A 27,980-nucleotide genomic window follows, 5' to 3' on the forward strand; every position below is an offset into this window, starting at 1 on the left:
GCCTCTGTGAGGCCTGATTCAGCTAAACAAAGCCGGGGAGCGGGGGAACTTGTCGGCTCACTGCCCCCAGGGTAACCATTAATCCTTCCCAGGGGGGAATCCAGGGGCTAGTGCCCTGAGGGGCAGATCGTGGGCAGAATGGAGGAGCACACAGAGGCAGGCTCAGCACCAGTGCTGGGGGAACCGAAGGCTCTAATTGACAATCCTGCTGACATCCTAGTCATCGCTGCTTATTTCCTGCTGGTCATTGGTGTCGGCTTGTGGGTGAGACGCCGGAAGATGCTGCTAGGGCCCCACTTCTGGAGCCTGGGGGGATGTCTCAGAGAGCCCTGTGTGTGGCAGGGGAAGGATGCCTGGATCTTTGAGGGGGAAACCCGGTGTGGGACAAGTAATTCTTCTTTTGATAGCTTCAGGGCAGCCCAGCCCACACTCATTCATGCCTTGTCTGCCCACTTTGGGGCTGGACTAGTTTTAAGGGGTCAGTGGCTTTTCATCAGGACAGCATTCTAAATGAGGTCTCTGTTCCCCTGTCTACATAACAGGTGGCTGAGCAGAAACCCGTATCCAGGGCCCACAGGAAAGTCAGGCCCCATCTAGCCACATTCAGGCTTGGGGAGCTGGATGCTGGGTTAGGGCCTGGGTGGATCTGTGTCTTGGGAGGAGGTTGGGGGTGGGGTCGGGGGGAATCATCAGGGGAGCCGCACACTGGTTAATATTCAGCCTGGAACAAGGCTAAGGAATGTGTTGAGGAGGCTAATGAGGTCCAAAGATGTGCCCCGAACCCAGGCCTCTCCCCACTCCCAACCCCCAGTCCATGTGCAGAACCAACAGAGGCACCGTCGGCGGCTACTTCCTGGCGGGACGGAACATGGTGTGGTGGCCGGTGAGAGAGGCGGGGCTGTGGAGCGGGAGGAGGCCTGGAGAAACAGCCTGGCTCACCCCCACCTCTGGCCACCCAGGTCGGGGCTTCTCTCTTTGCCAGCAACATCGGCAGTGGCCACTTCGTGGGCCTGGCAGGGACCGGTGCGGCGAGCGGCCTGGCAGTGGCTGGATTTGAGTGGAATGTGAGTCTCTCCTTTTGGCCAATAACCGCCCCCTCACCCCGGAAACACCTGGAAGGGTCACACCTGGAGAGGCTCCAGGTGGAGGTGTGAAACCAGAGTTGGGACTTCCCAACTGTGCTGTGAGGCTAGGCTTCAAGTGATGCTCAGGCAGCCAGCTTGGAGGCAGAAGCAGGTGGGAGATCCCAGGATCAGGGCAAGGGTAGGTCTAGAGGAGGTGTATTAGCTGATCATATCAGCATTGAGGGTAAGATGCTTGAATTCATAGGAACGAGTCTGTTAGTAAGCAGTGTTGTTATAACAAAGTTGATCATAGTATGGCTGTAAATAAAACCGATCACACGAATAATAGTGTTCAATACTAGGATACGGCAGGTGGTTTAATTCGCTATTGCTATGTGAGCCTAGCCAGCCACACCCTCATTGGCCTCGATTTACTCCTCTCTGAAATGGGGTGAACAGTCTCAAAGTTGGTACATGGCTCCTTCTGACGCTCTCCAAAGCGGTGGCCTGTGAGCATCTTTAAGCCAAATCAAAGCCCCTCGCAGAAAAGGGCAGGAGAGGAAGCTCTGGGACTGAGGCTTGCCTCGGAGACTTGGAAAGATCAGGGCTTTGAGCTCAGGGCTTCCTGGAGGAGGAGGCCTCTGAGCTGAGCGTTAAAGGACAGACGGTTTGGGTGGGTGGAGAGGAGAAGGGAGGCAGAGGCTGGGGTTGGGCTGAAGGGTCTGTACTTGGATTCAGGTGCTGGGGGTGGGAGGAGGAGGAGTCTAGGGGTCATCTTGGGAGAGATGGCCAGGGGTCATGGCCTGGGAAGGCAAGAAGGGCTGTAGTTAAGGGCCCAGAGAAGTATCAAGAGCTTGTCCAGAAGGCCCAGAGCCCAAGGTCATCATCTGCATTTGTGTCCTCTGGGGCCCTAGTGCGACTTTGCCTTGGAGTAGCATGTTCCCCAAGAGAGGAAGGTTCTTCAGACCCCTTGGGGGCGAGGACGGGCTCAGAGCAGGATCTCGGGCGGGGAGTCACCCTCCGATGGGGCGCTGTGCCCGCAGGCGCTGTTCGTGGTCCTGCTACTTGGCTGGCTCTTCGTGCCGGTGTACCTGACCGCGGGCGTCATCACCATGCCGCAGTACCTGCGCAAGCGCTTCGGCGGCCACCGTATCCGCCTCTACTTGTCCGTGCTCTCGCTTTTTCTGTACATCTTCACCAAGATTTCGGTAAGCACGCGTGGTGGGCGGAACGGGCCCCTGGGCGAGTGGGACCACACAGTGGAGGTCTCTAGAAAGCCCCCGAGGGGGCACAGCTGAGGAACAGTCGCTGTAACAACCGTAATGGAGGCAGGGCCTGGAAGAAATCGGTTTCTGAGGCTACAGCCATAGTGGGAGGTATCAAAAAATGAGGGCGCTTTTGAGGTGTGGCCAAAAGTTTGGCCCAAAAGTGACCCAAAAGTTTTGGGTCGTGATTCTGGGCAGGAGGTGGACCTGGGTCCCCACCCTGGCCCCTGGATCCTGACCTGCGCGCTCGCTCCTTCCTCCAAGGTGGACATGTTCTCCGGGGCAGTATTCATTCAACAGGCTCTGGGCTGGAACATCTATGCCTCCGTCATTGCGCTCCTGGGCATCACCATGATCTACACTGTGACAGGTGGTGGGGGCGGGGTCTTAGGGAAGGGAGCCGTGCTAGGGGCGTGGACTGTAGGCGGGGCTTAGGGAAGAGAACCGTGCTAGGGATGTGGAGTGTGGGCGGGGCTTAGAGGAGTCACCAAAGGTAGAGGGCTGGAGAAGTTAAGTGTGATGTGAGCAGAAGGATCCAAATCTTTGGAAAGCAAACTACACCTCCCCCAACCCAATCCTCTACCGCCTCCCCCTCCCTCCCCCACGTTCCTTGGATTGATCCGGAAGTTCATAGCTCCGAGCCCCTCTTGGCCTGGACAACAAGGAAGACTTAAGTTTTTATTAACGTCTGGAGGGGAGAGTGGACTTGGCCAGACTCCAGGATAGCTCACCAATCCCAGTGCTGGCCCAGGGAGCCCGGGGTAGGGTCTGAGGCCTGACGCTGGCCCAGAGTGGGCGGAGCCTGGTGCCAAGGCCGGCTGTACGGCCCGGCCCCTCGGGATGGAATGGAACTGAGAACTGGAGCTTACAGGATCACCTCCTTCTGTTACACAGACGAGAAAACCTGGACTTAGAGGAGGGCCTGTAGTGGAGGTCCTACACGGGGTGCACCTGGCGTCCGTGAAGCCCCAAACTCAGCCCCACTGTGCTCACCCAGCCCTGCCTCCTGACGCCGGAGTGCAGGAGCTCGGGGAATGGGCCATCGTTTTGAAATCTGCCCTCCAGGAAAATTAATTTGAAAAGGGGAACCCTTTTCCAGTTCCCGCAAAGACAGTCTATGTACTAGAGACAGCCTGTCTGGGCTGTGCCCCCTGACCCAGGCCGGTTGCAGGAGGGCTGGCGGCGCTGATGTACACGGACACGGTGCAGACCTTCGTCATTCTCGCGGGGGCCTTCGTCCTCATGGGTTACGGTACGGGCTCAGCCCACGGGGGAGGGGTGCAGAGCTCTCTACCCGGGAGCAGGGACATCGCGCGTCTGGGCCGGGGTGGTCCGAGGGAGGGCCTTGTCGCGGGCGCCGGGTCCCCTGACGGCCTTGCCCTCACAGCCTTCCACGAGGTGGGAGGGTATTCGGGGCTTTTCGACAAATACTTGCGAGCAGTGACGTCCCTGACGGAATCCGAGGACCCGGCCGTGGGCAACATCTCCAGCTCCTGCTATCGACCCCGGCCGGACTCCTACCACCTGCTCCGGGACCCTGTGACGGGGGACCTGCCATGGCCCGCTCTGCTTCTGGGGCTTACTATTGTGTCCAGCTGGTACTGGTGCAGCGACCAGGTGAGGGGTCGGTGCTGCGGCGGGATGAGAGGCCCGGATAGAACCTGCGGGGGTGCGGAGCTGAGATGGGTGGAGCCTGAACCCACCTGGGAAGCCAGGTGGAAGGCGTGGTCCGAGGTGGTGGGCGGGCGGGAGGCCTGCCAAATAGACCTACCCAGATGGAGGCGGATCCAAGGGGCAAGGTCTGTTCTTGGAACTGAATTGTCCGCCTCGAGGGGCCAGCGGCGGGGCCCGGATTAGAGAGGCGACTTGGGGCAAGGCCAGAGAGACGGCGAATTACCCGGGACTGGACGCAGGTAGTTTGAAAGCACCTCGTCGCAGGTCATAGTGCAGCGCTGCCTGGCTGGGAAAAACCTCACCCACATCAAGGCGGGATGCATCCTGTGCGGCTACTTGAAGCTGATGCCCATGTTCCTCATGGTCATGCCGGGAATGATCAGCCGCGTTCTTTACCCGGGTAACGTCTGCAACCCCTCCCCGCCCCTGAATCCTGAGCCCCATCCAGCCCCTTTCTTAGTGGAGGATACAAGTGCCCGTCTCCCATTTCCGTTCCCATCCGAAGATTTGGTCCACCCAGTCCCGCCTCCCACCTGGGGATCCCATCTCTCCACTGGGATTCCCGGTCCCCACTTCAGCGATCCGAAGTTCCAGACCCCGCCCAGCCCTAGCCACGTGGCGCCCTCCTTCCCGCAGATGAGGTGGCGTGCGTGGTGCCCGAGGTGTGTAAGCGCGTGTGCGGCACCGAGGTGGGCTGCTCCAACATCGCCTACCCGCGGCTCGTCGTGAAGCTCATGCCCAATGGTGAGGGCGGTCGCCGGGTTGCCCCCCATGCCCACAGGCGCCAGTGCGAGGCGTCACCCCTCGCCCGGCCCGCACCCTCCGGGCGCCCCCTCGCGACCGCAGGCTCACGGCTCCAGTCCGCCCGCAGGTCTGCGCGGACTCATGCTGGCGGTCATGCTGGCGGCGCTCATGTCCTCGCTGGCCTCCATCTTCAACAGCAGCAGCACACTTTTCACCATGGACATCTACACGCGCCTGCGGCCCCGCGCGGGCGACCGCGAGCTGCTGCTAGTAGGACGGTGGGCCTGGGTTTTCCATCTCCGGCCCCACGACTCGGCCCCTGGGGAGGGGCAGTAGGGACACGGGGAGACCAGGGTCCTGGGTGAAACCTCCCGATGGCCGCCCACCGCAGGCTCTGGGTGGTGTTTATCGTGGCCGTGTCGGTGGCCTGGCTGCCCGTGGTGCAGGCGGCACAGGGCGGGCAGCTCTTCGATTACATCCAGTCGGTCTCCAGCTACCTGGCGCCGCCGGTGTCGGCCGTCTTCGTGTTGGCGCTCTTCGTGCCCCGCGTCAACGAGAAGGTGAGCGTGTGTGCACATCGGGCGCTGGGGCTGGACTTGGAGGCCCGAGGAGGCTGACGCGCTCTCCGGCCCCGCAGGGCGCCTTCTGGGGACTGATCGGGGGCCTGCTGATGGGTCTGGCACGCCTGGTTCCCGAGTTCTCCTTCGGCTCCGGCAGCTGCGTGCGCCCCTCGGCCTGCCCCGCGCTCCTATGCCGCGTCCACTACCTCTACTTCGCCATCCTGCTCTTCGTCTGCTCCGGCCTCCTCACCCTCGTGGTCTCGCTGTGCACACCGCCCATCCCGCGCAAGCACGTAAGTGCAGGCCTCCCGTGGCTGGGTGTGGCCCCTCTCCACCCTGAGGCTGCAGTCTGCTTCCCACGACTCTCAGTGGGGAGGACCTGAATGTCTGTAAGTAGGTTTGGTGAGGACAGACCAAGGAGTCCAGTCTGAAGCTTTACGTGCAAAGCAAGCACAATGTTTTGATTCAAATCAAGTTTATTTGAGGTGGTTTTGAGGTGGCCTGAAGATCCTGGTGGAGGTGAAAGCCCCCCAGAGTTTTGGCCTCGGTGGTGGCCGGGAGGGACTGAGTACTACCCCAAAAGCCCCCAAAGGGCTTGGTCTTGTGCTGCAGGAAGGTGGGTGCCCCAGGGCAGAGCTGATTGGGGCCCAGAAGGAGGGGCAGGACTCCACAGGTGCAGAAGGGGCAAAGGCAGCAAGAGGAAGCCCTGGTAGCAAACACCCACAGGGAGGAACACCATGTTGGCAGGACTGGAAGACTAAAGTACTAGAATTGAATTGTGAGTGTAGACGGGGGGACATGGGGGTGATGAAGCTGAGGGCAGAGCAGGGCCAAGAGTTTTTAAACACTTAGTTGAGGAGCTTGGGTTTAGCCTGAGGGCAGCCATGGAAGGTGGTCCTGGGCTGCTGTGCAGGCTGGACAGAGACGCGAGGGAGTGCTGGTGTGGACAGGAGACCTCCTGCTCTGGGGCAGGCTGGGGGGACGGCGCTCCCACTTGGCCCCTGCTCCCTCCTTCCCCAGCTCCACCGCCTGGTTTTCAGTCTCCGCCACAGCAAGGAGGAGAGGGAGGACCTGGATGCTGAGGAGCCAGAAGGTCCGACCGCAGCCCCCGTGCAGAACGGGTGCCCTGAGCACGCAGTGGAGATGGAGGGTAAGGCACTGCCCCCGGGAGTTGGGGCTGGGGCGCTGTGGGAGCCGAGTGTCCTCAGACTCACTGTCAGGCCTCATCTTCTCCCAGCACCCCTGCCCCCAAGGCCAGGCGTGTTGCGGCAGTACCTGCTCTGGTTCTGTGGCGTGAGCAGGGGTGGGGCGGGCAGCCCCCCACGCCCTAGCCAGGAGGAGACGGCTGCCGCAGCCAGGCGGCTGGAGGACATCAGTGAGGACCCACGCTGGGCCCGCGTGGTCAACCTCAATGCTCTGCTCATGATGGCCGTGGCCACGTTCCTCTGGGGCTTTTATGCCTGAGGCTCACTGTGTTGGATACCCTGAGCCACAGCCTTGAGATGAGTGGGCGTGGGGAGCTCGCTGTGGTGAGAAGGGCCTGGGGCCAGAGAGTAGCAGGGAGGCCCCAGGACCCCTACTCTCTGCCTTGTTTCTGCTTGGGGCCCAGTCCATTTGACTGGTAGCCACGCCCTGTGAGGCCTCGGCCAGCTGGCCACTGTGGTTCCCCTAAGAACAAATAAAGCTGCCTTGCCTAGTCCTGCTGCAGCCAGAGTGTCCTCGTTCCAGGCCCCTGTCCTGAGACCTGGGCCTCCGGCGGGGCTGCTCACAAGACCTTCTTTTCTGGGCACAGGAGCCACGTGGCCCTCCACTCATCCACCTCTAGCTGGTGCTTCTCAGTGCTCCAGCCCGCATCCTGTAGACCTGGGGAGAGGGAAGAGGGGTGGTGCTGCGGGGGAGACTGGGCTAACCCTGGGGAGAGGGGTAAGGCGCAGCACGGGCTGGGTGTACTGCTCAGGCTCCCCTTGCCTCTGCAGGGTGATCTCTGGTGTAAAATGAGGCTAAAACCTCATCTGGTTGCCGTATGAATTCATTAAGCAGCACAGGGAAAAGGGCTAGAATGGAGTAGGGGCTAAATGAAAGATCATCATTGGTAATTTGTGAGCCTTCCCCCTCCCCCCGAACCCATCACCCCACTCCTCTTCTCCAGTGCCAACTGGGCTTCCATAGTCTGTCAACAATGAGTGCCTCACAGACCATCCTAACCTCCCCGTCCTGCAGACAGGGAAACTGAGACCCAGACTTGAGATCACAAGAGAGAAATCCAGGTCTTCCACCTCCCAAATAGGGGGGTAGGGATGGGGCTAGGCAGGGCCTCTGGGGAGTAGGTCCAGGAGCCGTGGAGCAGAAGGATGTTACCTTTCAAGAACTTTGGGAAGAGCTTGTCCAGCACTTGGTGTGTCTCCCTGACAACGACCCAGCTCTCTTTCTCAGGACCTGGACAGGGATGAAGAACCAGAAGCTCCTAGGTGTCCCAAGCCGAACAGGCTCCTTCCCCTCTCCACCCTGCTTTGGTCAGAAGAAGCCTGGACTGTGAGGCATTTACCTGCCCATACTTGGTTCCTCAGTACCTCCAGCTCTTCTGGGAGGGGTCCATCTCCCCGCAGGGCTCCAAGCACCAGCCCGTGAGTGGCAGCCCTTAGAACAGCCTCAGGTCCTGCCATCGGACTCAGGACAACCTGTACCTGGTCTGGAGAGACCCAGGGACAGACTGGTACCAGGGAGGGGCCAACTCCAAAACTCTCAGGCCTACCAGCCTGCTTCATCCCTGTCTGGCCCAAAGGCCTTGGCCTGGCATGAAAGGCCAGCTCCCACCCTTTCCTTTCCAACTTCATCTGAAGCTCCCCAGTGCTCTGGCCAAGCTAAAATGTCCAATTTCCAAGATACGACTTCAAAGCAGCTCCCTGAGGTGGGCTTATTTTGTATGTCTTTAATAGTTAGTGAGAATAAGCATCTTTTAACATACTACCAGCAGACCATTAAACTTTAATGCCTGCTTCCTCAAGAGGTGACCTGAATAGGAGACGAAAGAGGTTCCTCAGGGAGAACCAAAGGTCACAATCTCATTTGTGTGTGCTGCAATGTAAAAGTGCTTTTATATAATTGCCTTTTTTGATTCTCACAAAAACCCTGCAAATAATAAGGCAGGTATTATTAGCTCCACTTTACAGAGTGGTCAAGGGAACTTTATAGGGGCACGCAGCTATATAATTTGAATGGATTCAATCTCAGCTTCAAGCTCCCTTGAGGACAGCAGGCAGACTACAAACTGTCCAGCGTGTGTCCAGAGCTTGGGGCCCAGGGGCTGGAGGAATGAGCGGCTGAGCCCAGGAGGGTGAGTCTGCAGCTGGGAGAACATAGCACACTTACTTCGTGACTGGTCCCAGCGAAGGAGGTAGGGTTCTTGGTGCCCCTCAACCAGGTGCTGCAGCTCAGAGACACTGAAGGAAACAAGAGTGTGCAGTCAGTGGTGGGGGAGAAGACAAAGCAGGCACGACCATCCAGTCACTGCACAGCCATCTAATCGTTAACTCAAACTGTCCTGCACCTCTTTCCCATCTGCCCCTCAGCTGTTACTCTCCCCCACATCAACCCTTCCTTTCTTCCCGCATCCAACAAACACATCAACAAACATGTCTTCTTTGTCTTACAAGAGTCACTTGAGTAGCCCTACACTCAGGCAAGTAAACATCCACAGAGTAGAACTACTTTATTTGGTGGTTCAGAAAGGCCGATCTGGGATTTCTCTAGTGCTCCTACTACAAGGAGCATGGGTTCAATCCCTGGTCAGGGAACTAAGATCCCACACAGTCATGTTATACATCGCCTGCCCTCAAGCACCCACAGTGACACCCCCACCCCCTCCACCGCCAATGGAAATGAAGAACCAGAGAGGTAAGGCTTGGTCAGGGGAGGCCAGTGATAATCAGAACAAGGAGCACAGGCTTCCCTGGTGGCTCAGTGGTAAAGAATCCGCCTGCCAGTGCAGGAGACATGGGTTCGATCCCTGATCCAGGAAGAGCTCACATGCCACGGGGCAGCTAAGCCTGTGCGCCACAACTACTGAGCCTGTGCTCTAGAGACTGGGAGTTGCAACTGCTGAGCCCAAGTGCGGCAACTACTGACGCCCTCGAATCCTAGAGTCCATGCTCTGCAACAAGAGAAGCCACCACAGTGAGAAGCCCCCGCACTGCAACTATCGCGTAGCCCCTGCTCTCTGCAACTAGGGAAAAGCCCATGCAGCAACGACCAAAAAACCCAGCACAGCCAAAAATAAATAAAATTATTTAAAAAACAAAAAGAACAAGGAGCACATGGCGGGAAGGGTGACAGCGGTGATGGGTGGGAGACGTTGGGACACTCACCTGGACGTCACGCAGTGTAGGGGGGCCCCCAAGGATAGAGACACAGACGACCAGAAACCTGTGGGAAGCTGGAGTCAGGATGCCCAGGCAGAGGAAAGAGCTAGGAGACATAAAACTTGAGCCCAAGGGGTTGGGTCACCTGTCCACAGTGGCTCCATCTGATTGGCTGATGTGGGGCCCAGTACCTCTCCCCGCTGAAGGAAGTGCCTCAGGACCAGCCAGAGCCGCTGTTCATTCAAGGTCTCTATGACAAGGGCCCGGACTGCTCGGTAGTTGGCGTAGATGTGCAGGGCAGTGAGGAAGAAGAAACAGCCGAGGCTTAAGCTGAGGCAAGAGAGTGAGCTGGTCCGTGGGAGCAGAGGCCCAGCTGGGCACCTCCTCCCTGCCTTGGATCCTGGCTTACCTGGGGCTATCGGACACCAGGGGCAGCATCAAGAGGCTGACCAGGAGCCCTGCCAGGTTTACCAGCGTCTCCTGGAAAATGGCAGAGGGGTTGGGAGCTGCAGGGCTCCCCTCCAGGCCAGACTGAACATCCCTGAGTGCCTTTCACCATAGTCCTCCCTGCCCCAGACGCTCCCTACACCGATATGGGTGCCTAGGAAATTTTTAACGTTTTTGATGAGTGAGCCATCCTTTGAGATACAATCTGCTTCTCTGTCCAGCTAGATGCAATGCCCATGGAACACTTCTTTGTTTTGCAAACATCACTTGTATAGCCCTACACTCAGGCAAGTAAGCATCCACAGAGTAGAAAGACTTTATTTGGTGGTTTAAAAAGACTGATCTGGGATTTCCCTGGCGGTCCAGTGGTTAGGACTCCATGCTTACACTGTAGGAGCCATGGGTTCAATGCCTGGTCAGGGAACTAAGAATCTACATGCTGCATGGTATGGCCAACAAAAAAAGAGGCCGATCCCCCCAGCCTCTCTGTATGCAATAACAGGCAGACACTTCTGCAAAGGGGTCAACGAACCACCTAGGAAGAAATGCACAAAATCCCAACTTCCCTGGAGAATCAATGTTATCAGACCCCACTGATGGCCGAAGATGGCCTGACTGAGCCTACCTTAGGGGAAAAGACCCATGGCCATGACCCCCAACACATCAGGAGGGAGGAGAAGTCTGAACTGGGGTTCCTGCCTATGGGGGTCCCTGGGATAGGTGGTCCTGGTGCAGAGGGGTGGGCTGTGGGTATAAACTGGGGATCAGGGGTCTTGGGAGCTCAGGAACAGAGGGCCCTCCCAGGGGTGGGAAGAGTCATCTCCAGCAGCCACATGGAGTGGGCAGCAAAGCAACAGCTTCAGAAAGCAGGGGCCTGGTCCCGGGCTGAGGACCGGTCTCGGGTGCCCCAGTGACCTTACCGCCTCTGTGAACTGAGGAAGCCCCGGGGCCCTGGAAAATAGGCCTGGGGGTGGAAGGGGCTGGAAGTTAGAAAGAGAGCAGGCAAGACAGCAAGCACAGGGCTGGGAGATCCTAAAAAGCAGGGCCTGGTGTACTCACTCCCTAACAACTTTGGAAGAGACAATGGGGAAGAACTCGTTCAACCATTTCTTGAGAGAAGGGACAAGCCCAGGGGGACCCAGAGAGAATCAACCTTTCTGGGTCTTTTTTGCCTCAGCTATAGAGTAGCAACAATGACACCCTGCGTGAATCCATTGTAAGGACTTCATGAGTTCAGACAAGTGAAATACTTGGCACATGGTTAATGCTTAAAAAATATTAAATTGTGTTGGGACTTCCCTGGTGGTCTAGTGGTTAAGACTCTGCTTCCAACGTAAGGGGCACAGGTTCAATTCCTGCTCAGGGAACTAAGATCCCAAACACTGCACAGCATGGCAAAAAAAAAAGAACTTGTACTAATATTAAAAAGAGTTAGTTTTAATTTTTTAAAAAATGAAGTTCTATTTCACAGAATAATATAAGAGATGGCCAGAAAGTAGGACTGGAGAGAACAGAGGTTTCTTTTTTTTTTGCCACGCACCCCCGACTCCCTCCACCACCACCACCACCATGCATGTGGAAGCTGAGTTCCCTGTCCAGGGATCGAACCCACGCCCCCTGTAATAGTGCAGAGTCTTAACCACTGGACCACCAGGGAAGTCCCGAGAATAAGTATTTCTAAATTGCTTCAGTGTCAAAACCGTGTCACACTTGTGACCTCCCTGGGCCTCACTTTCCACATCTGTAAAACAGACACAGTAATAGTATCTATCTTAAAGGCTTGGTGTGAGTTAAAGGATTCACACAAGCACTTAGCACAGGAGTACAGAGAGATCCCATTCCTTAAGGGTTTGGCCGTAGGAATGTCCCCATCCCCACTCCAGGCTCCTCTGGTCAGGCGAGGGGCTGGGCGGGAAGGGCCTGCTACACTGCCAAGCGGAGGCCTCAGGCCAGTGACTCCAGGCACCTCACTTTCTAACTTGCCAGGAGCTTTAACATGTGGGGCCTCACGTGGTCAGAACACGTACCTCACAGGGTGAGGCTCTGCTTAAAGAGGACGAGGTCCATGGCAGGGGCTCACTCCTGGCCACAGGGCAGCGGACAGAGCCTGGACTTGTTGCCACAGAGTCCAAGCCTTCACACCTGATGACCTGTCCTCAGACTCACCGACGCTTCCTCCCGCCTGACTCCCAGCGCTCCCCCCAAGCGGTGTCACTTCCTGTTCCCACACTGTGCCCCGCCCCCCCACTCCCCGTGCGCCCCGCCCCTTCCCTCGGATCCCAGCTCTCACCTGGCTGCCATCCTTGGCTGACACGTCGGCCATGTTGTTTCTCCGGGCCTGATGCATAGTCAGTGCGGCCCGAGTGGCCCCACCAGCCACACCCACGAGGCACTGGGTGGGGAAAGGGAAAGTTAAAGTCAGAGGGATTGTGAGCTGCGACAACACAAGCGTTTCTGGGGGTGAGCAAACAAATGGCTCAAACTAGTTTGAAAAGTGTAGGCCTCGGGCCGCCCCACACTGAAACCCTGAATGCTGTCCATTCTCACCTCGCATTTCCACTAGGCGCACCTCCCCTGTTTTGTTCCAGGAGAAAACTAAAGGTGTGCCTGCCATGCCACCCTGTGGACCCAGCTCCAAGAAACTCACTTTCTTCCCCCAAGGTGGAGACCCGAAGGCCATTCTTAATCCAGAACTTCCTCAGCCTCCAATGTCTGCTTTAGCTGCCTCCTCCCCTAGTGGAGCTCCCAGGCCCAGCCTGGCTTGCAGCTTGGTGCTTACATTCTCCCTGCCTGGAACTAACTCCATTTTCTTCCTGCCCCAGTCGAGGCCTAGCCAAGCCTTCCAGGCCAGTTCAAAACCCACACCAGTGGCCCTGACCACCTAGGGCTCTCCCTCTGAGATGGGAGAGCTCATCAACTAGGAACCACTGAAGGCTTTCACTCATTTGTCAAATCTCTTTGATGTCAGATACACATTTTGGTGCTGTGGTAGACTTCAGATACAACTGCTGCCCTCCTGAAACTTAGAAATCATCAGATAAACAAACCAGTAAACAAATAAACCAGTGATAACATGGTCAGCATCTGTTCAAAGGTAAGAGGAATGCGGTATGAAAGGAGGCTGCGGTGATGGGTGGGGACCTAATCACACAGAACTGCAAAAGCCTCATTAAGGTCTTTATACCAAGAGCAACAGGCAGGGCGGTGACCTGATTTGATTTCCACTCTAGTAAGGACTATGGGGTTGCTCTGAGGACTGAAGAGGGGTGAGAACAGATTCAGGGAGATGACCTCGGGAAATTACTGTGCTTTTTTTTTAAGCAACAAGGACCCACCAGGTGACGTGGGGATGCAGTCATAAAAGGACTGGAGAGATTTAAGAGGGGAAAACACAGTCTTGAATGCAGGCTTAGGTGAGGGTGACAGGTGACAGGGGGAGGAGGCGAAGGCATGGATGACAGCCAGGCTTCTGGTTGCTGCATCTGGGGGATGGAGGTGCTGCTGGTCACTGGAGGCTGGAACTCTGAAGAGGGGTGGGAAGAGGGGAGGGGGAAGCTCACAGTGGTACTGGAGTCCCTTATTTAACAGATGAAGAGACTGAGGCCCTCAGAGCAGAGCTCAATGCAGTATTTCGGCAGAGGTCACAATCCATTTTTCCTCTGGGGTTTCCTGCCCTCGAGGGGGTGGGGTGCTCACAGCATTCAGTCCTGGGCCAGGGAGCTCAGTGGCCTCCACCTTGAAGAGCTGTCAGCTCCTAAATGTCCGTCGTGCCACGTGGAATAACACACATGATTTTGAAGGGATGGTTGGGCCTTTGTGATAGATCTTAGGTCTTTTTTTTTTTTGCCACACCACAAGGCATGTAGAACTTCCCTAACCAGGGATCGAACACCAAGCCTCCTGTGGTGGAAGTGTGGAATCTTAACCACTGGATTGCCAGGGAGATCAATTACGTGTCTTCCTGACTCATTACTCTGCACCTGGTACTTAACTCTGTGGGGAAGACAGGCTGGGCCTCAGATTCCGTCTTCAGATGAGGCCAACCTGAAGGAACCACCAGGGTGAGCGGCCTGGCAGAGAGGAGGAGCCCAATTTCACCCCACTTGCCCCTTCAGCCCCGCTGTCTGTTCTGCGCTCTGTCTTGCCACTGACTTTGACCTGCAATGCTCTTTCTGCCCAGAACGCTCACCCTGCAGCTCACACTCATTCTTCAGGGCCCACTCTCAGGGAAGACCTTCCTATATCCCCTGAGCCGGCCAGAGTCCCTGCTGAACCCTCCTGCAGCCCCTATACTTCTCATCTGGAATACCTACAGCTATCATTCAATAAATATTTAATTACGTGTAGCTTTCTTTCAAAGATGGGAGGGCCTGTATTCTGTGCCAAACATGCAGCAGGCACTCTAAATATTTTATGGAAAGAATGAAAGGTGGCTAGAGGGCTGGTCCCACGGTGTTGACAATGGATCCCCTGTTCTATCTCTTGCTCAGAGGTCCCACACCCACCCCCGGCTCCAGACACCACCTTAGACTATCTCAGACTCTAGAGGGCATCTGGCTGGAGAGGAGGATCAGAATACATCGCCGGGTCTGAGAAGAAACATCTGAACTTTTTCACTCTTCTAGAAGTGCCTTGAACACAGGGCCCAGGCTGAGCTGCCCTCGGGCCTCCAAGTGAGCCCCCACAAAGCATCACCAGGGCAGGAATCTTGGATATAGGGGTGCCCCAAGATGGGTACCTTGGCCAGGTTGCTGATGCAGACAGTTATGGTGAAACAGAAGGGCAAGATGGGAGCCATTATCTCGAGGAACATGGCGATGTCGTTGAGGATGTCAGCAAAAAGCCTGGGGAAGGGATAAGGGGTCAGAGGTCAGAGACTTTCATGCTAGAAGACTCCCCTCTCCTTGGTTCCAGCCCCTTCTCACCTCCACTGCTTGGCATTACAGTCCATTTTGCTCCTGTGGAGGAGAAGACATTGGTCAACAATTTGGATTTAACGGGAAAACACATCCTGTGGGCAGTGCGGCCATCCTCAGGACTTGGGAAGGTCCAAAGGGCTCAGAAGAAGAACCCACACCCCAGCCAGACTTCTGTCCCCACACCCTGTCACTGCTGCCTGAAATGCCACCATCAGCAGGGAGGACCTTCAGTGGTTACTCACATTCAGTAGTCACTCACATTTCCCCCTTACTAACCCACAAGGCACTGAAGGAAAAAACTGATTGTCCCATGGCTGCTCCCCATCCCCTGACCCTCCTGGGAGAGAGGCCATCCTTGGGTTCCTCTGTTATCTGCCCTCCTCTCTTTCTCCTGCTTCAGAGGGTACCCAGCAAGAAGCCCGCATATTCTGTAAGCACTACATTTAGAGTAAACACTACCCTGCGTGTTACAGACAACCAGCCTGGAGAGGGATACAACTTCCCTCTGATCACGTGGAGAATGGGGATGGAAAAGCCAAGAGAAAGAGCCAGGCTCTGACACCCAGCCTAGAACATCTCTATTTCGCGACACCATGGACGGTTCCCTCCTCTGCAGGTGGAGTGACTCCTGGACCCTTGTACAAACCCCCAGGAACCCCTTCTCCAAGATACCATTGGCAGGAGACATTATAGTCCTCGGGCGAGCTCAGGCTTTACAGCATTAACACTGACCCTGAATTTGAAATCTAGACAGAAAAAGAGCATTCCTGGGTAAGACATGGGGTGCACATGGGGAACTCCTGAGGGAACTAATACATGATAAAGGCAGGACTAGAACACGGGGGCGCTGATGCCTCAAAAAAGCATAGGCTTTAGGTTCAAATCCCATCTCACCAGTTACAAGCTCTGTGACCTGGTCTATTTTACATCTGGACAAGGTACACATTCGATCCTACTCTACACAGTTGTTAGAAGGATTAGAGAGGATATACAGAGAGCTGGTGAGACCCAGTTTGGGTTGGTAATTGCAGCTGGCGTTTGCTGAGCACTGATTATGTGCTAAGCACTTTAGTTTCACTAACTCACTGCACCTCACAACCATGATTGATGGCAGATATTAAATCATTCCTGAGGTCCTCCAGTACTGACCGGAAGAGGAAGCAGGCAGCACAAGGCCCTCAGTCCCATCTGGATAGATGGTGACATGTATCCCACGTGGGACAGGGATTCCGATGACCTCCCCTAGCCCACTTTCCACAATTCAACCACGTGTCTAAGCCACCACACTGCAGGAGAGTCATTCCTTTTGAGCTGAGCACTGTCCCACCCAGGTATCTCTTTTAACAAACCAGCAAAGGATGCTCAGAGCATCCTGGCTCTCTCTGTTTTTCCCATGATGGCCAGCAGAGGGGCCAGTCAGTGCTCTTAAAGGCAGATCTCATCCTGGCAGTGGCTCTGTGGCTTCACTGCTTGGTGACCCCGGGAAGGCACCTGTACTGGGTACTCATTAGACTCATTAGCTCTGATGTACCTGCTAAATTTCCCCTCCCTTGGAGATGGGTAGGAAAGAGGGGGAGCTGAAAACACAGCCAGGGCTGAGACAGACATGACTCTTTGGCTCAGGAAGAAAAACTCACCCCATCCACCAGGCAAAGACGATGCGGCCCAGCATACCAGTTGAATCTGGGGGAAAGAGGCAATGATAAGGAACAAGCAAGAGCCTTGGGGGCTGTGGGGCCTGGCACCAAGATGGCTTTCCATCTTGGGTCACTGTCTTTGGGAGCTTAGTCCGGTTTAATAAGTTCTAGCTGCGTGATGGGGTCAGAAGTGCCTAGACTTAGTAGTCCCTCAGCACGCACCCCAGAGAATTAGGTACCCATACACATCAAGAGACATGGACCAGAAGGATTCTTTGCAGCAGTTTATAACAGCTAAAAATGGAGACACCGAATGCTCACCAATAGGAGAATGCATAAATGAATTCTGGCTCATTTACTCAGTGGCATATTAGACAGCTATGAAAACCCAATGGACCACAACTACTCACTCAGCATGGATGGATCCTAGCATCATCATCCTATATGAAAAAGTCAGTCATGAAGACGACATACAGCACAGTATGCTGTTCGTAAAAGAAAAAAATCCCTGATGCTTTCACAAAAGAAAAGACCCTGATGATGGGAAAGATTGAAGACAGGAGTAGAAAGGGGCAACAGAGGATGGCATCACTGACTCAATAGACATGAGTCTGAGCAAACTCTGGGAGATGGTGAAGGACAGGGAGGCCTGTGTGCTACAGTCTACGGGATCGCAGAGAGTCACACAACTTAGTGACTGAACAAATGCTCTTCATAAAGCTTGAAGACAACTGAAACTAAACACTACAGTGTCGAGGTATATATATCAATATGGTAAAACTATTCTTTTAATAAAAGCAGGAAATGCTCTGTGGAAAGTTCAGCGATTATTGATATTCTAGCTATTAGGTTGGGCAGTGGGTTCACAGACAGTCATTAGAGTATAAATAAATGAAAAGGATTTGAACTGCAGGTTGAGGACAAGAGAGCTGGGAGTATAGGGCAGAAGGAGAGGCTTCCTCAGGCTGAGGTGAGTCAGAGAATTTCTGGAATCCACTAGACTTTCATTTGCACAAGGACTTACTGGCTCCCCACTGTGTGCCAGGCGCTACGTGAGGGTCTGGCCGGGAGGTGTATGTGTGGCAGGGTGTAGTGGACCACAGTGAACCAGAGTCATGGTTCCAGGCTCAAAAGCAGACAGCAACCATGATGAAGGACATACATACCTGACCAGGGGACTACTTTCTTGGAGGCCATCTGCAAAGCCCTTGTCAGCTGTGGAGGCTGGCACTAGGGTACAATAATGACACACATCCTCGCTGTCTTTCAAAGTCTACACTGTACACCACTCTAGGAAACCTAATTCCCACCTGGTCCTCTTTGCCTCACTTATAATTGGCTGAGCTGCAAGATCTAAAAACTTCTGAATCCTAGTAAGGGATCAGCTGTCCACAGATTGTACTTGGCTCCCTCTGAAAACTCTAACTGGCAAAAGAGTGTGGCGGTTAAGAGTGGGACCCAGGGGCTTCCCTGGTGGCTCGGTGGCAAAGAAACCACCTCCCAGTGCAGGAGAAACCACCTCCCAGTGCAGGAGACATAGGTTTGATCCCTGGTCTGGAAAGATCCCATTACTGAGCCTGTGTGCCTAGAGTCCATGCTCTGCAAGAAGAGAAGTCCGTGCACCAGAACTAGAGAGTAGCCCCTGCTTGCGGCAACTATAGAAAAGTCTGCCAGCATCGAAGACCCAGCACAGCCAAAAATAAATGATTTTTTTAAAAACAGCTGCTAAAAAAAAAGTAGGAGGTGACATATGTACATCTATGGCTGATTCATGTTGATGTTCAACAGAAGACAACAAAATTCCATAAAACAATTTTCCTTCAATTTTTTAAAAATGTAGGACACAGGAGTCAGTGTGGGTCCAAATCGTGGCCCTGTGACCATAGGCAAATTGCTAAACCTCTCTGGGCCTCAGCTTCCCCCTCTGGAAAAGGAATTTATAACAGCATCTACGCAGTATGGCTGTTGCAGAGATTAAACTATATATTACATGTCAGTATGCAAAATGACTGGCACACAGCAGGCTGTCAAAATACTGGCTGCTTGTAGTATTAATATCACTAGTTAAGACAGTTAACATCATGTTCCATAAAGAGACCTGTAACTAAAAATGACCGTATCAAAAAATTCCAAGGGAGTTTTTTATGTAAAGCTCTGCATGCAAATCTCTGTTTGATGGAAACAAGTATGTAACATCCTTTCTAATGAATGGGGCTTCTTTTAATATCAACAACAGGCTTTATAGTAAGGGAATATTTTTTCATCTTAAAATGGTCTTGTTTTTTACTTAATAACCTGCCTGAGCTGAAGACATGTATAAATATGTTGGTGATTAGACTAGAGTGCTTAGAAATGACATGAAACTACTGACCCCAGCACCCACTGTATTCCAAACACTTAAGCAACAAGAGTGCAATAGAAAAGATCCAAATTAAACAGTGTGGAGGTATGAAAACATACCCTACAACTAAAACTCCTGGGTTCAAATCCAAGCCCCACCGCTTACTGGCTGTGACCCTGGGCAAGTTACTGTTCTATGTCTGTTTCCCCATCTACAAACTGGACATAATGACAACACCCATCTCAGAGCTATTGTGAATGCTGAATCAATACATTTAAAGACTGGTATAGTGAAACTTCCCTGGTGGTCCAGCAGTTAAGATTCTGCCTTCAAATGCACGGGATGCAAATTTGATTCCTGGTCAGGGAACTGGTATCCCACATACCTAAGCCTGTGAGCTGCACCCACTGAGCCCTCAAGCTCTGGAGCCTGTGCTCGGCAACTAGAGAAAGCCTTCATCTCAATGAAAAGCCAGCACAGCCAAAATTAAAAACAACAACAACAACAAAGACTGGTACATAATAAGTACCCTGCAGGAACAATTATTAATATTATTAAAAGAAGAGACAACTCAAACAAGAGCCACAGATCACCACCACTTTTCCACTGATATGTACCCTCAGAGAAAGAGCTTCTTTCCAGAGGTGACTTACATTTGGACAGTTTGGTTAATGCTAAGGGTACAAGCAGAAGCCTCCAGATTCTTCAAGATCCAGGGAGGCTCACCAGAGCTGTGGCCAGGCTGACGGTACGAGCAAAGAGCCTTGGGTCTGATTTAAATCCCCACTGGGAACCACAGTGAAAGACAAAAGATGGAAGAGACAACCAAGGGCCCTCCTGATGGAAAACAGTTCCCCCCTTCTTTTCTGCTTCACTCTCTAGAGGGCATGGCACCAAACTGTATCTCTGCGCACGCCCCACCCCCCCGAATGGTTTTTCAAAAAGCAGTATACATTCAACAGATGGTTACTATAGTTATTATTTATAGATCATCTACTTTCCCAGAGGATCCAAAACACCTTTCATTCTTACCCAAACTGCCTCTCTGCCACTCAGGACCTATTACAAAATTGTTTTTTTTCTAGAATTAACTAATTTCCCACACCCCAGGCAGTTGGCAGTTTTATTCAATAGTTGAACTTGTAGGCAGTCCTCCACAGATGAGGAGTAAAGGGAAGGGGAACGTTTTGCTTAGGGATCTGGGCTCCAGATGATTAAGGGACACTGAACAGCATGTATGGGGAACAAAGCGCAGCTTCAAGGCTGGTGGGCAGGATAAGGGTATTCCTGCCCTGTGTTATTCATCAGTTGTCAACAGAGACAACACAAATGTTTTACTCAGTTGAATTTTGCTTTTTAACGGTACAAGGCACTCTTCAAGGAACCGGGGAGACTTGGCTCCTGGATTTAATCAGACAGGAATGCATAAACATACTCATCACAGCTCAGAGTTAGATGTCAAAACACTAGGAGAAGGGAAAAGGAGCGGTTGGGCTTCCCCGCCAAAGGAAAAAGAGGACAGAGATGATGGCAGGGCTGAGACGAGCGATGGGTGAGACTTCAGGGGCCCAGCTCACCTTTCACGAGCCAGGTGGCCGTGGCAGCTGAAACAGAAGCTTTTGCGTCCCCTACCCCTATGCCCAGCAAGACTGCGTGGGTGGCCAGGGAGCCCGAGAGGCTGGAAGCAAAGGCCTGGAGAAGAAAATAAGTGGGGTGAGGAGTAAACGCAGGTGCATGGAGGTCTGAGATCTATCATCAGCCCCACATCACCGGGATGTGTGGCCTGGGACGTGTCACAGCTCGTCTCTGGGTCTCAGTGTCCGGTCTGTAAGTGGGAAGGGACAGGTGGCGCTGTCTCCCCTGCCCCGGCTACGCGTCTCTCCTTTCCCCAGTCGGCCAGGCTGACCTGCACGGAATCCCACAGCTGGTAGGGCAGGTAGTCCGGGCTGACGCTATCGGGGAAGCCCTGAGGCAGGAACACGGCCAACAGCCGGGAGAGAGGTGGGGAGGCAGTCCCGGGAGCCACCCCTCCGCCCCCATCTCGTCCTCCGGGTTTCGCTGTGAAGGCTCCGGAGAACCCCCACCAGCTGCGCCCCCAGGCCTCCCACTGTAGGCTCCCGTCGGGGGCGGCACGGCAGCCCCGGGCCGCCCCGGAGCCGAACTGCTCGGAGCACAAGACATCAGCCATCCTGAAACCCTCCCTCAGCCCTGCACGATGGGAAACGTGGCCACAGGACACTTCCGGCTCCACTACGGCGGCTGCAGAGGGACAATCTTCCTCTGCGAAAGGGCCTCCTGCTTCTGCGTCTGCTTTCAACCGGCGACATGGTTCCTTTCCAGCCTCCCGGCCCTGCCTCGACCTCCCGGGGCTGGTCGTTCCTCGTCCTGGTTCTTTATAGCATCTTGTCTGGGGCCGCGGGAGCCCTTTGACTCGCCACACCCTGGAGGTACTGGCTTTGCTGTGACCCGCGACTTCTGGTTATGGGGACAAGGGAAGAAGGCGTCCCTAGGAATTGCGTTGCGACCCAGTGCAGCCACAGAATTTTTAGCTGTGTGGCCGTAGGCAAGTCAGTGTCCTCTCTGGGCCTCAGGTGCCTTCTCTGCTGTTAGGCCAGGGACTATATTTTACTCCTATTCCTAGTACCCAACACATAGTAGGTGCCTGAACGATAGTTATGAATCAATGAATGCATGCGTGTTGAGAACTTGAACCAAATGATCAATGAGGCCCCGTTCAGCTTCTCTTTTGGTTGGTTTGTGGGGTTTTTGTTTGTTTGTTTTCCTTCTGGTTTCTCTGACCCTCCACTGGAAATTTTCTGCCCTTCAGTCTTCCCAATAAATAAATAAAATAAAATATGAACTTCTTGTCATGACCCACAGAGCTCTGTAGATTAGGCCCTGCTCCATTGCTCAGACTTTACCCTTTACTGATTCATCCTCTCACTGCCCCCACTAGAACATAAACTCCCAGGGTAGAAGAACTTTGTCTTTGGCACTGAACTTTGTCTTTGTCCCAGGGCCTGACACAGATCAGGCGCCAACTACCTTTTTGTGAAATGAATGAATTTATTTTCTCAGTAGCCCTTGTAGGTATTATTTTATTTCTAATTTGAACAAGGAAACTGGAGTTTGCATACCCAAACTGGAGTTTGATGGGGCTTCATCAAGCAGATGAAGAGAGAGCTGAAAAGCATCAAGTGTTCACCTAGTCATTCAACAGTTATTTAGTAAGAAGCTGCTGCTCTTCTGGGCTCTGAGTCAGGAGTCCAACTGGAGGCTAATGGTTTTAGAACTACATCATCTTTTTTTCTTTTTTGGCTGGCCACGTGGCTTATGGGGTCTTAGTTCCCCAACCAGGGATGGAACCTGGGCTGTTTGCAGTGAAAGTGCAGAGTCCTAACCACTGGACCGTGAAGGAATTCCCTATTTTGTATTCTTTTTAAGTATTATAAAAATAATGGAAGGATACATTCTTACTGTAAAATAATTCAAATGATAATGTAGATGGAGAAGGTCAAATTCTCCCTTGACATTTATCCCTCTTTCCATTTTCAACAAATACCAGTCAATGCCCAGAAGTAAACATTGTTTGCCATTTTAGAGAGAGAGAGAGAAATATAGTTTAATGTTTAATGCCCACTGCCATACTTTCAGCCTGAGGTAGCCTGCTCTAACTGTAGTTCATTTAACATCTTCGATACCTTTCATATCAGCACATGTGTAGCTATCTCATTATTTTAATAGTTGCAAGTCATGGCTTGGTATGAATGTGCCAGTTTCTATAAAGATTCCCCATAATTACTTTACAATGTTGTGTTAGTTTCTGCTGTACAACAATGTGAATCAGCTATAGGTACACGTATATCCCCTCCCTCTTAACTCTCCCTCCCACCCTCTAGGTCATCACAGAGCATTCAGCTGGGCACCTTGTGCTTCCCACTAGCTATCTGTTTTACAAATGGTAGTGTGTATATGTCAATGATACTCTTTTGATTCGTCTCACTCTCCCCTCCCTCCCCTATGTGTTTTTTAATTTGAACAAGTATTGTTAAATTATCCCTCTAAAAAAGCCATACTGGAGCTTCCCTGGTGGCTCAGTGGTAAAGAATCTGCTGCCCATGCGGGAAACATTTTGATCCCTGATTCAGGAAGATCCCACATGCCTTGGAGCTACTAAGCCCGTGTGCATAAACAAAAAGAAAAAGGAAAAAAGCCTTACCGACTTACACTCCTACTAACAGTGTATGAGAACACTCATCATAGTGAAGATATGTATTTCCATCTAAAAAAGTTCCCTTTGGCACATTTGCATTTTAAGTTCCACTCTTATATTCTGGCCACAGATAACCACGGACAATGCTTTCTGCCACTATAGATTACTTTTGCTTATTCTAGAATTTCGTAGAAATGGAATTCCACTGTATACGTCTCCTATGCTTGGCTTCTTTTGCTCAGCCTAATGATTTTGAGATTCATCCATGTTGTCATGAGTATAGCATGTTTCTTTTTATTGCTGAGTAGTCTGTTGATTAGTCTGTTTCTTTTTCTTGCTGAGTAGTAGTCCATTGTATGAATATGGCACAATTTGTATATGTACTCACTGATTATTAGACATTTGGGTTGTCTCCAGTTTTAAGTTATTGTGATAAAGCTGCTATGAACATTTGCACTTGCATGTAAGTACTTTTGTAGACTTGTATGGTCATTCTTATTAACTCTATTTGGATTGGGATTGCTGGGTTATGTGGTCAATGTATGCTGAACTTTATAAGACATTGCCAAATTATCTTTCAGACTTTTCATTTTACACTCTCACTTGCAATGTATGAGAATTCTAGTTCTCTCAGATCCTTACCAACACTTAATCAGTCTTTTAAACTTTTAGTCATTGTAGTTGGTATGTAGTGGTATCACATTGTAGCTTTTATTTGCATTTCCCTGGTGAGTTGAATATCTCTTTATGTGCTTATTGGCTATTTGCATATCGTTTTTGTGAAGTGCCTGTTCCAGTCTTTTGGCCATTTAAAAAGCTGCATTAACTTATTACTGAATTATCAGAGTTAATTTTAAATTCTGTATACATGTTCTTTGTCAGGTTGCATTGCGATTATTCCTCTTTGTGGCAATAAATCCTTTCTACCCTAAATAAATAAAAACATGTTCACACAAAAACCTGTACACAAATATTTATAGCTATCCTATTGATGCTTACCAATAACTGCAAACAATCCAAATAGCCTCCAGTGGGTCAATGAATAAACAAGATCTAGTGCATCCTTGCAATACACACTTTAGCAATGGAATGGAACAACTAACTCACTGTTACTTGCAACAACTTGTATGGAGCTTAAGGGCATTATTCTGAGTGAAAAAAGACAGTCTCAAAGGTTACATGCTATATGATTCCATCATAGTGTGTGTTAGTCGCTCAGTCATATCCAACTCTGCAACCCTATGGACTGTAGCCTGCCAGGCTCCTCTGTCCATGGGATTCTCCAGGCAAGAGTACTAGAGTGGGTAGCCATTCCCTTCTCCAGTGGATCTTCCTGACCCAGGGATCGAACGTGGGTCTCCTGCACTGACGTCCTCAAAAACACTGAATTGTAGTGATGGCAAACAGATCAGTGGTTGGCAGGGTTTAGGGATAAGAGGGGACTACCACATAGCTCAATCAGTAAAGAATCTGCCTGCAATGCAGGAGACCTGGGTTTGATGCCTGGGTTGGGAAGATCCCCAGGAGAAGGGAATGGCAACCCACTCCAGTATTCTTGCCTAAAAAATTCCATGGACAGAGGAGCCTGGTGGGCTACAGTCCATGGGGTAGCAAGAGTCGGACATAACCTAGCGACTAAAACACCACCAGAGATCAGAGTGGGGGTAGCACGAAGGAGTTTTGGGAGTGATGGAAATGTTCTGTATCCTGATTGTGGTAGTAGTTACATGAATCTATATATTAAAATCCATACATTGTATACCAAAAGGAAGTTAATTTTGCTGTGTGTTAATTAAGATAATGGAATAAACAAAAAGCATATCAACAAACTGAGTATACAGGTGCCTGTGAACATTGGTTTTTGTTTTTAAGATTTTTTTATTGTGGACCATTTTTAAAATATTTATTGAATGTGTTATTGTTTTTTAATTGCTTCTGTTTTATATTTTCATTTTTTGGCCTCCAGACATATGGGATGTTAGCTCCCCCACTAAAGATTGAACCAGGGATGAAGTCCACAACCCCTGCATTAGAAGGCAAAGTCTTGGCCCGGTTCCGCGCCCGTCCCGCGGCTCCGATTCCACCATGGCTCCCAAAAGCGGGCCCAAGCAGCAGTCCGAGGAGGACCTGCTCCTGCAGGATTTCAGCCGCAACCTCTCGGCCAAGTCCTCGGCGCTTTTCTTCGGGAACGCCTTCATCTTGTCCGCCATCCCCATATGGATCTTATTCAGTCTGCTGTTCTGTACAGTGTGATGACCCTAGTAAGCACTTACTTGGTAGCCTTTGCTTACAAAAATGTGAAATTTGTTCTCAAGCACAAAGTAGCACAGAAGAGGGAAGATGCCGTCTCCAAAGAAGTGACTCGGAAACTCTCTGAAGCTGATGATAGAAAGATGTCTCGGAAGGAAAAGGATGAAAGAATCTTGTGGAAGAAGAATGAAGTTGCTGATTATGAAGCTACAACATTTTCCATCTTCTATAATAACACTCTATTTCTGGTCTTGGTCATTGTTGCTTCCTTCTTTATACTGAAGAACTTCAACCCCACAGTGAACTACATTTTGTCCGTAAGTGCTTCCTCAGGCCTCATCGCCCTCCTGTCTATTGGCTCCAAGTAGACTGTCTCAGCTTTGCCAGCCCCTCCTCCCCACCGCCCCGACTTTGTATCTATGGGTGGCCTGTGATGTGGAAAAATAGCAGGGTGGTCAGGGTGGAAGACACACAAGCTGTTTTTATAAAGTCTGGAGTTTGAGGGTTTAAAAACCCAACAAAATGTAATTCAGTATTTGTTTATTGGCTCTTTTTTTTTTTTTTGACAGATTGTTGAAATTAAATGAATTGAAAGGGGAAAAAAAAAAAGGCAGTCTTAAACACTGGACCACCAGGGAAGTCCCTGAACATTGGTTTTTGAATGGAGAAAGATGTGACAGAAAATACATATCTCTTTAATGCTGGCTACTTTGTTGGGGGAAGGAGCAAAAATGATCCACTTTTTCAGTGTGTATTTTTATAATGTTTCATTTATTTCAATTAGTATATGGTGATTTAGAAATTTGAAAAAAATCTATTAAAATGGAAAACATTAGGAAAATATTTTTAAATATGAAAAATGGTATTTTTGCTTTGTCAAGTACCTGATGATATGGTAGAGAATAAGACAAATGTGTGTCCATTCCAGGGGAACTCAGCCTGGTAGCGTCCAGTCCTCCCATCTTACAAATGGCTCATCTGCAAAATTATGACTGTTATTGGAACTGGACTGATGGAAGCTTTTATAAGAAAACATACTTTGGAAGGTGTTCATTTTTTTTTTTTTTTAATGCCATGCTGTGTGGCTTGCAGAATCTCAGTTCCTTGACCAGGGATTGAACCTAGGCCACAGCATTGAAAGCCCTGAATCCTAACCACTAGGCCTCCAGCGAACTCCCAAGAAAAAATACCTTAATACTGCTTGAAACAATGCCTCGCACAAATCATAACTGTAATGTTAGCTGCTATGAATATATCATCTATGAATTGGAAGAAAAATTGCCATCACTTATAGGGGGATGATTTTTAAAGTGTCTGTCTTGCAATGGGGGATCAGTCACTTAATTTTGTTAGCCTTTGGAATCTGGCTTCTGGGATGTGGCAGGGAGGGTAAGGCTGTCCCTGGTGTGGTTTTCTGGGTCTCCCCACTTATCTCTTCTCTTGGCTTTGCTATCTTCCTAATTTCAGGGAAACCTCTCCCTCCTTCCCCTCCCCTGGTTGACATATCACTCTCCCTCAGGACTGAAATGCAGGGCGTTTCCCTCTTTGGCTAACACTGGACCCCTTGTCTACAACTAGCTCGGCACAGAGGGACAGCCAGAGCCTGAAAAGTGTGGCTGAGACCTACACAGCACCGTTGGACTTGAAGGTGAGCCAGCCGGGGAGAAATGTGATCTCAGGGCAGTTCAGGGCCAGAAAGGCGGTGCAGGGGAAGTGACCCTGCAGGGCACCGGGGATCCTCGAGGGGAGTGAGGAGACTGGGAGAAAAGGATACTTAAATTTCATCTCTTCCTCTAACCACGCAGATGGCCCTTATTCAGACCAACAAGGATCTCATTTCCAAAGGAATAAAGGAATTCAACATCCTGCTAAATCAGCAGGTAAGCCTGGTGCTCTGTTTCAGAGGACAGGCCTGAAGTGTTGGGAGGTGGGTGAGGACAGAGAAAGGAGAATAACTTGGAGCGGGGAGGGTAATGGTGGACTTGATGGAAACCATGAGAGACAGGGGATACAAATCAGAGAAAAAAGGAGGTCAGAGTTTGTGGTTATTCCTGAGTCACATGTCGGAGCCGGGTCTCCTTTGCCAAATTCTGATCGCCCCCCATCCCCACCCCACCCTATGTGCCCTCCAGGTCTTCAGTGACCCTGCCATCTCTGAAGAAGCCATGGTGACTGTGGTGAACGACTGGGTGAGCTTCTACATCAACTATTACAAGACGCAGCTGTCGGGGGAGCAACAGGAGCAGGACAAGGTTCTGCAGGAGTTTCGGCAAGAGCTCGATACCCTGTCTGCCTCTTTCCTGGACAAATATAGGAACTTCCTGAAGTCCTCGTGAGCAGCCCCTCACACGCTGCCTTTCTCCTAGCCCAGAGACCCAGGCTGCAAGTCTAAGAAACCCTTAAACGCTGCCTCTGTGTTTTAGTCCTCGGGCTCTGCTCCTTCATGGTGTTGCTGCACCCTGACACCTCAATAAAGACCAGTTCTGGTTGTGGTGGTCTTCCTGGCTC

The 27,980-nt window shown here is 51.7% G+C and overlaps 3 protein-coding genes and 1 pseudogene across 6 annotated transcripts; 3 read left to right on the forward strand and 1 right to left on the reverse strand.

The window, feature by feature from the left end:
• Window positions 1-7,006, forward strand: SLC5A2 (solute carrier family 5 member 2). 2 transcript variants are annotated; one of them, XM_040260168.1, is made up of 14 exons: window positions 1-264; window positions 812-883; window positions 960-1,064; window positions 2,108-2,272; window positions 2,594-2,699; window positions 3,501-3,581; window positions 3,717-3,946; window positions 4,268-4,403; window positions 4,640-4,747; window positions 4,875-5,025; window positions 5,139-5,307; window positions 5,385-5,600; window positions 6,328-6,457; window positions 6,545-7,006. In XM_040260168.1, exons 1-14 carry the CDS (start codon window positions 139-141, stop codon window positions 6,769-6,771), a joined length of 2,022 nt encoding a protein of 673 aa, XP_040116102.1. In that variant the 5' UTR covers window positions 1-138; the 3' UTR covers window positions 6,772-7,006. The 2 variants fall into 2 exon arrangements, with proteins under 2 accessions (XP_040116102.1, XP_040116094.1); XM_040260160.1 differs by having other exon boundaries at window positions 4-264; window positions 6,328-7,006.
• RUSF1 (RUS family member 1) lies at window positions 5,766-21,281 on the reverse strand. The gene is made up of 13 exons (XM_040260213.1): window positions 20,916-21,281; window positions 20,587-20,701; window positions 16,669-16,714; window positions 15,038-15,070; window positions 14,851-14,956; window positions 12,403-12,504; window positions 10,075-10,145; window positions 9,811-9,995; window positions 9,672-9,729; window positions 8,677-8,747; window positions 7,853-7,996; window positions 7,666-7,743; window positions 5,766-7,170 (listed from the first exon to the last, which is right to left on the reverse strand). Exons 1-13 carry the CDS (start codon window positions 21,195-21,197, stop codon window positions 7,073-7,075), a joined length of 1,389 nt encoding a protein of 462 aa, XP_040116147.1. The 5' UTR covers window positions 21,198-21,281; the 3' UTR covers window positions 5,766-7,072.
• On the forward strand, window positions 21,257-27,970 carry LOC120877829 (alpha hemoglobin stabilizing protein). 3 transcript variants are annotated; one of them, XM_040260237.1, is made up of 4 exons: window positions 21,257-21,456; window positions 26,992-27,120; window positions 27,278-27,352; window positions 27,605-27,970. In XM_040260237.1, the coding sequence occupies exons 3-4, from the start codon at window positions 27,278-27,280 to the stop codon at window positions 27,806-27,808; spliced, it is 279 nt and encodes a 92-aa protein (XP_040116171.1). In that variant the 5' UTR covers window positions 21,257-21,456; window positions 26,992-27,120; the 3' UTR covers window positions 27,809-27,970. The 3 variants fall into 3 exon arrangements, with proteins under 3 accessions (XP_040116171.1, XP_040116179.1, XP_040116162.1); XM_040260245.1 differs by having other exon boundaries at window positions 21,277-21,456; window positions 27,051-27,120; XM_040260228.1 differs by lacking the exon at window positions 21,257-21,456 and adding an exon at window positions 26,090-26,219 and having other exon boundaries at window positions 27,051-27,120.
• On the forward strand, window positions 25,251-26,069 carry LOC120877819 (annotated as a pseudogene).
• Window positions 27,971-27,980: the final 10 nt, after the last annotated feature.

The sequence above is a fragment of the Oryx dammah genome, unplaced genomic scaffold, assembly GCF_014754425.2.
Source record: "Oryx dammah isolate SB20612 unplaced genomic scaffold, SCBI_Odam_1.1 HiC_scaffold_2, whole genome shotgun sequence".
Taxonomy (NCBI): domain Eukaryota; kingdom Metazoa; phylum Chordata; class Mammalia; order Artiodactyla; family Bovidae; genus Oryx; species Oryx dammah.

What these genes read in the sequence shown, in the direction of transcription:
- SLC5A2 (XM_040260160.1), top strand. Translation starts at nt 139, where the DNA reads ATGGAGGAGCACACAGAGGCAGGCTCAGCACCAGTGCTGGGGGAACCG. An exon ending in TGGCTGGATTTGAGTGGAAT is followed by an intron (nt 1,065 to 2,107) that starts GTGAGTCTCTCC and finishes CTGTGCCCGCAG; the next exon opens with GCGCTGTTCGTGGTCCTGCT. An exon ending in GAGCTGCTGCTAGTAGGACG is followed by an intron (nt 5,026 to 5,138) that starts GTGGGCCTGGGT and finishes CGCCCACCGCAG; the next exon opens with GCTCTGGGTGGTGTTTATCG.
- RUSF1 (XM_040260213.1), bottom strand. Translation starts at nt 21,197, where the DNA reads ATGGCTGATGTCTTGTGCTCCGAGCAGTTCGGCTCCGGGGCGGCCCGG. An exon ending in AGCTGTGGGATTCCGTGCAG is followed by an intron (nt 20,702 to 20,915) that starts GTCAGCCTGGCC and finishes TTTCTTCTCCAG; the next exon opens with GCCTTTGCTTCCAGCCTCTC. An exon ending in GTCTTTGCCTGGTGGATGGG is followed by an intron (nt 15,071 to 16,668) that starts GTGAGTTTTTCT and finishes TCTCCTCCACAG; the next exon opens with GAGCAAAATGGACTGTAATG.
- LOC120877829 (XM_040260228.1), top strand. Translation starts at nt 26,134, where the DNA reads ATGGAGAAAGATGTGACAGAAAATACATATCTCTTTAATGCTGGCTAC. An exon ending in AAAAATGATCCACTTTTTCA is followed by an intron (nt 26,220 to 27,050) that starts GTGTGTATTTTT and finishes GTCTACAACTAG; the next exon opens with CTCGGCACAGAGGGACAGCC. An exon ending in ACATCCTGCTAAATCAGCAG is followed by an intron (nt 27,353 to 27,604) that starts GTAAGCCTGGTG and finishes TGTGCCCTCCAG; the next exon opens with GTCTTCAGTGACCCTGCCAT.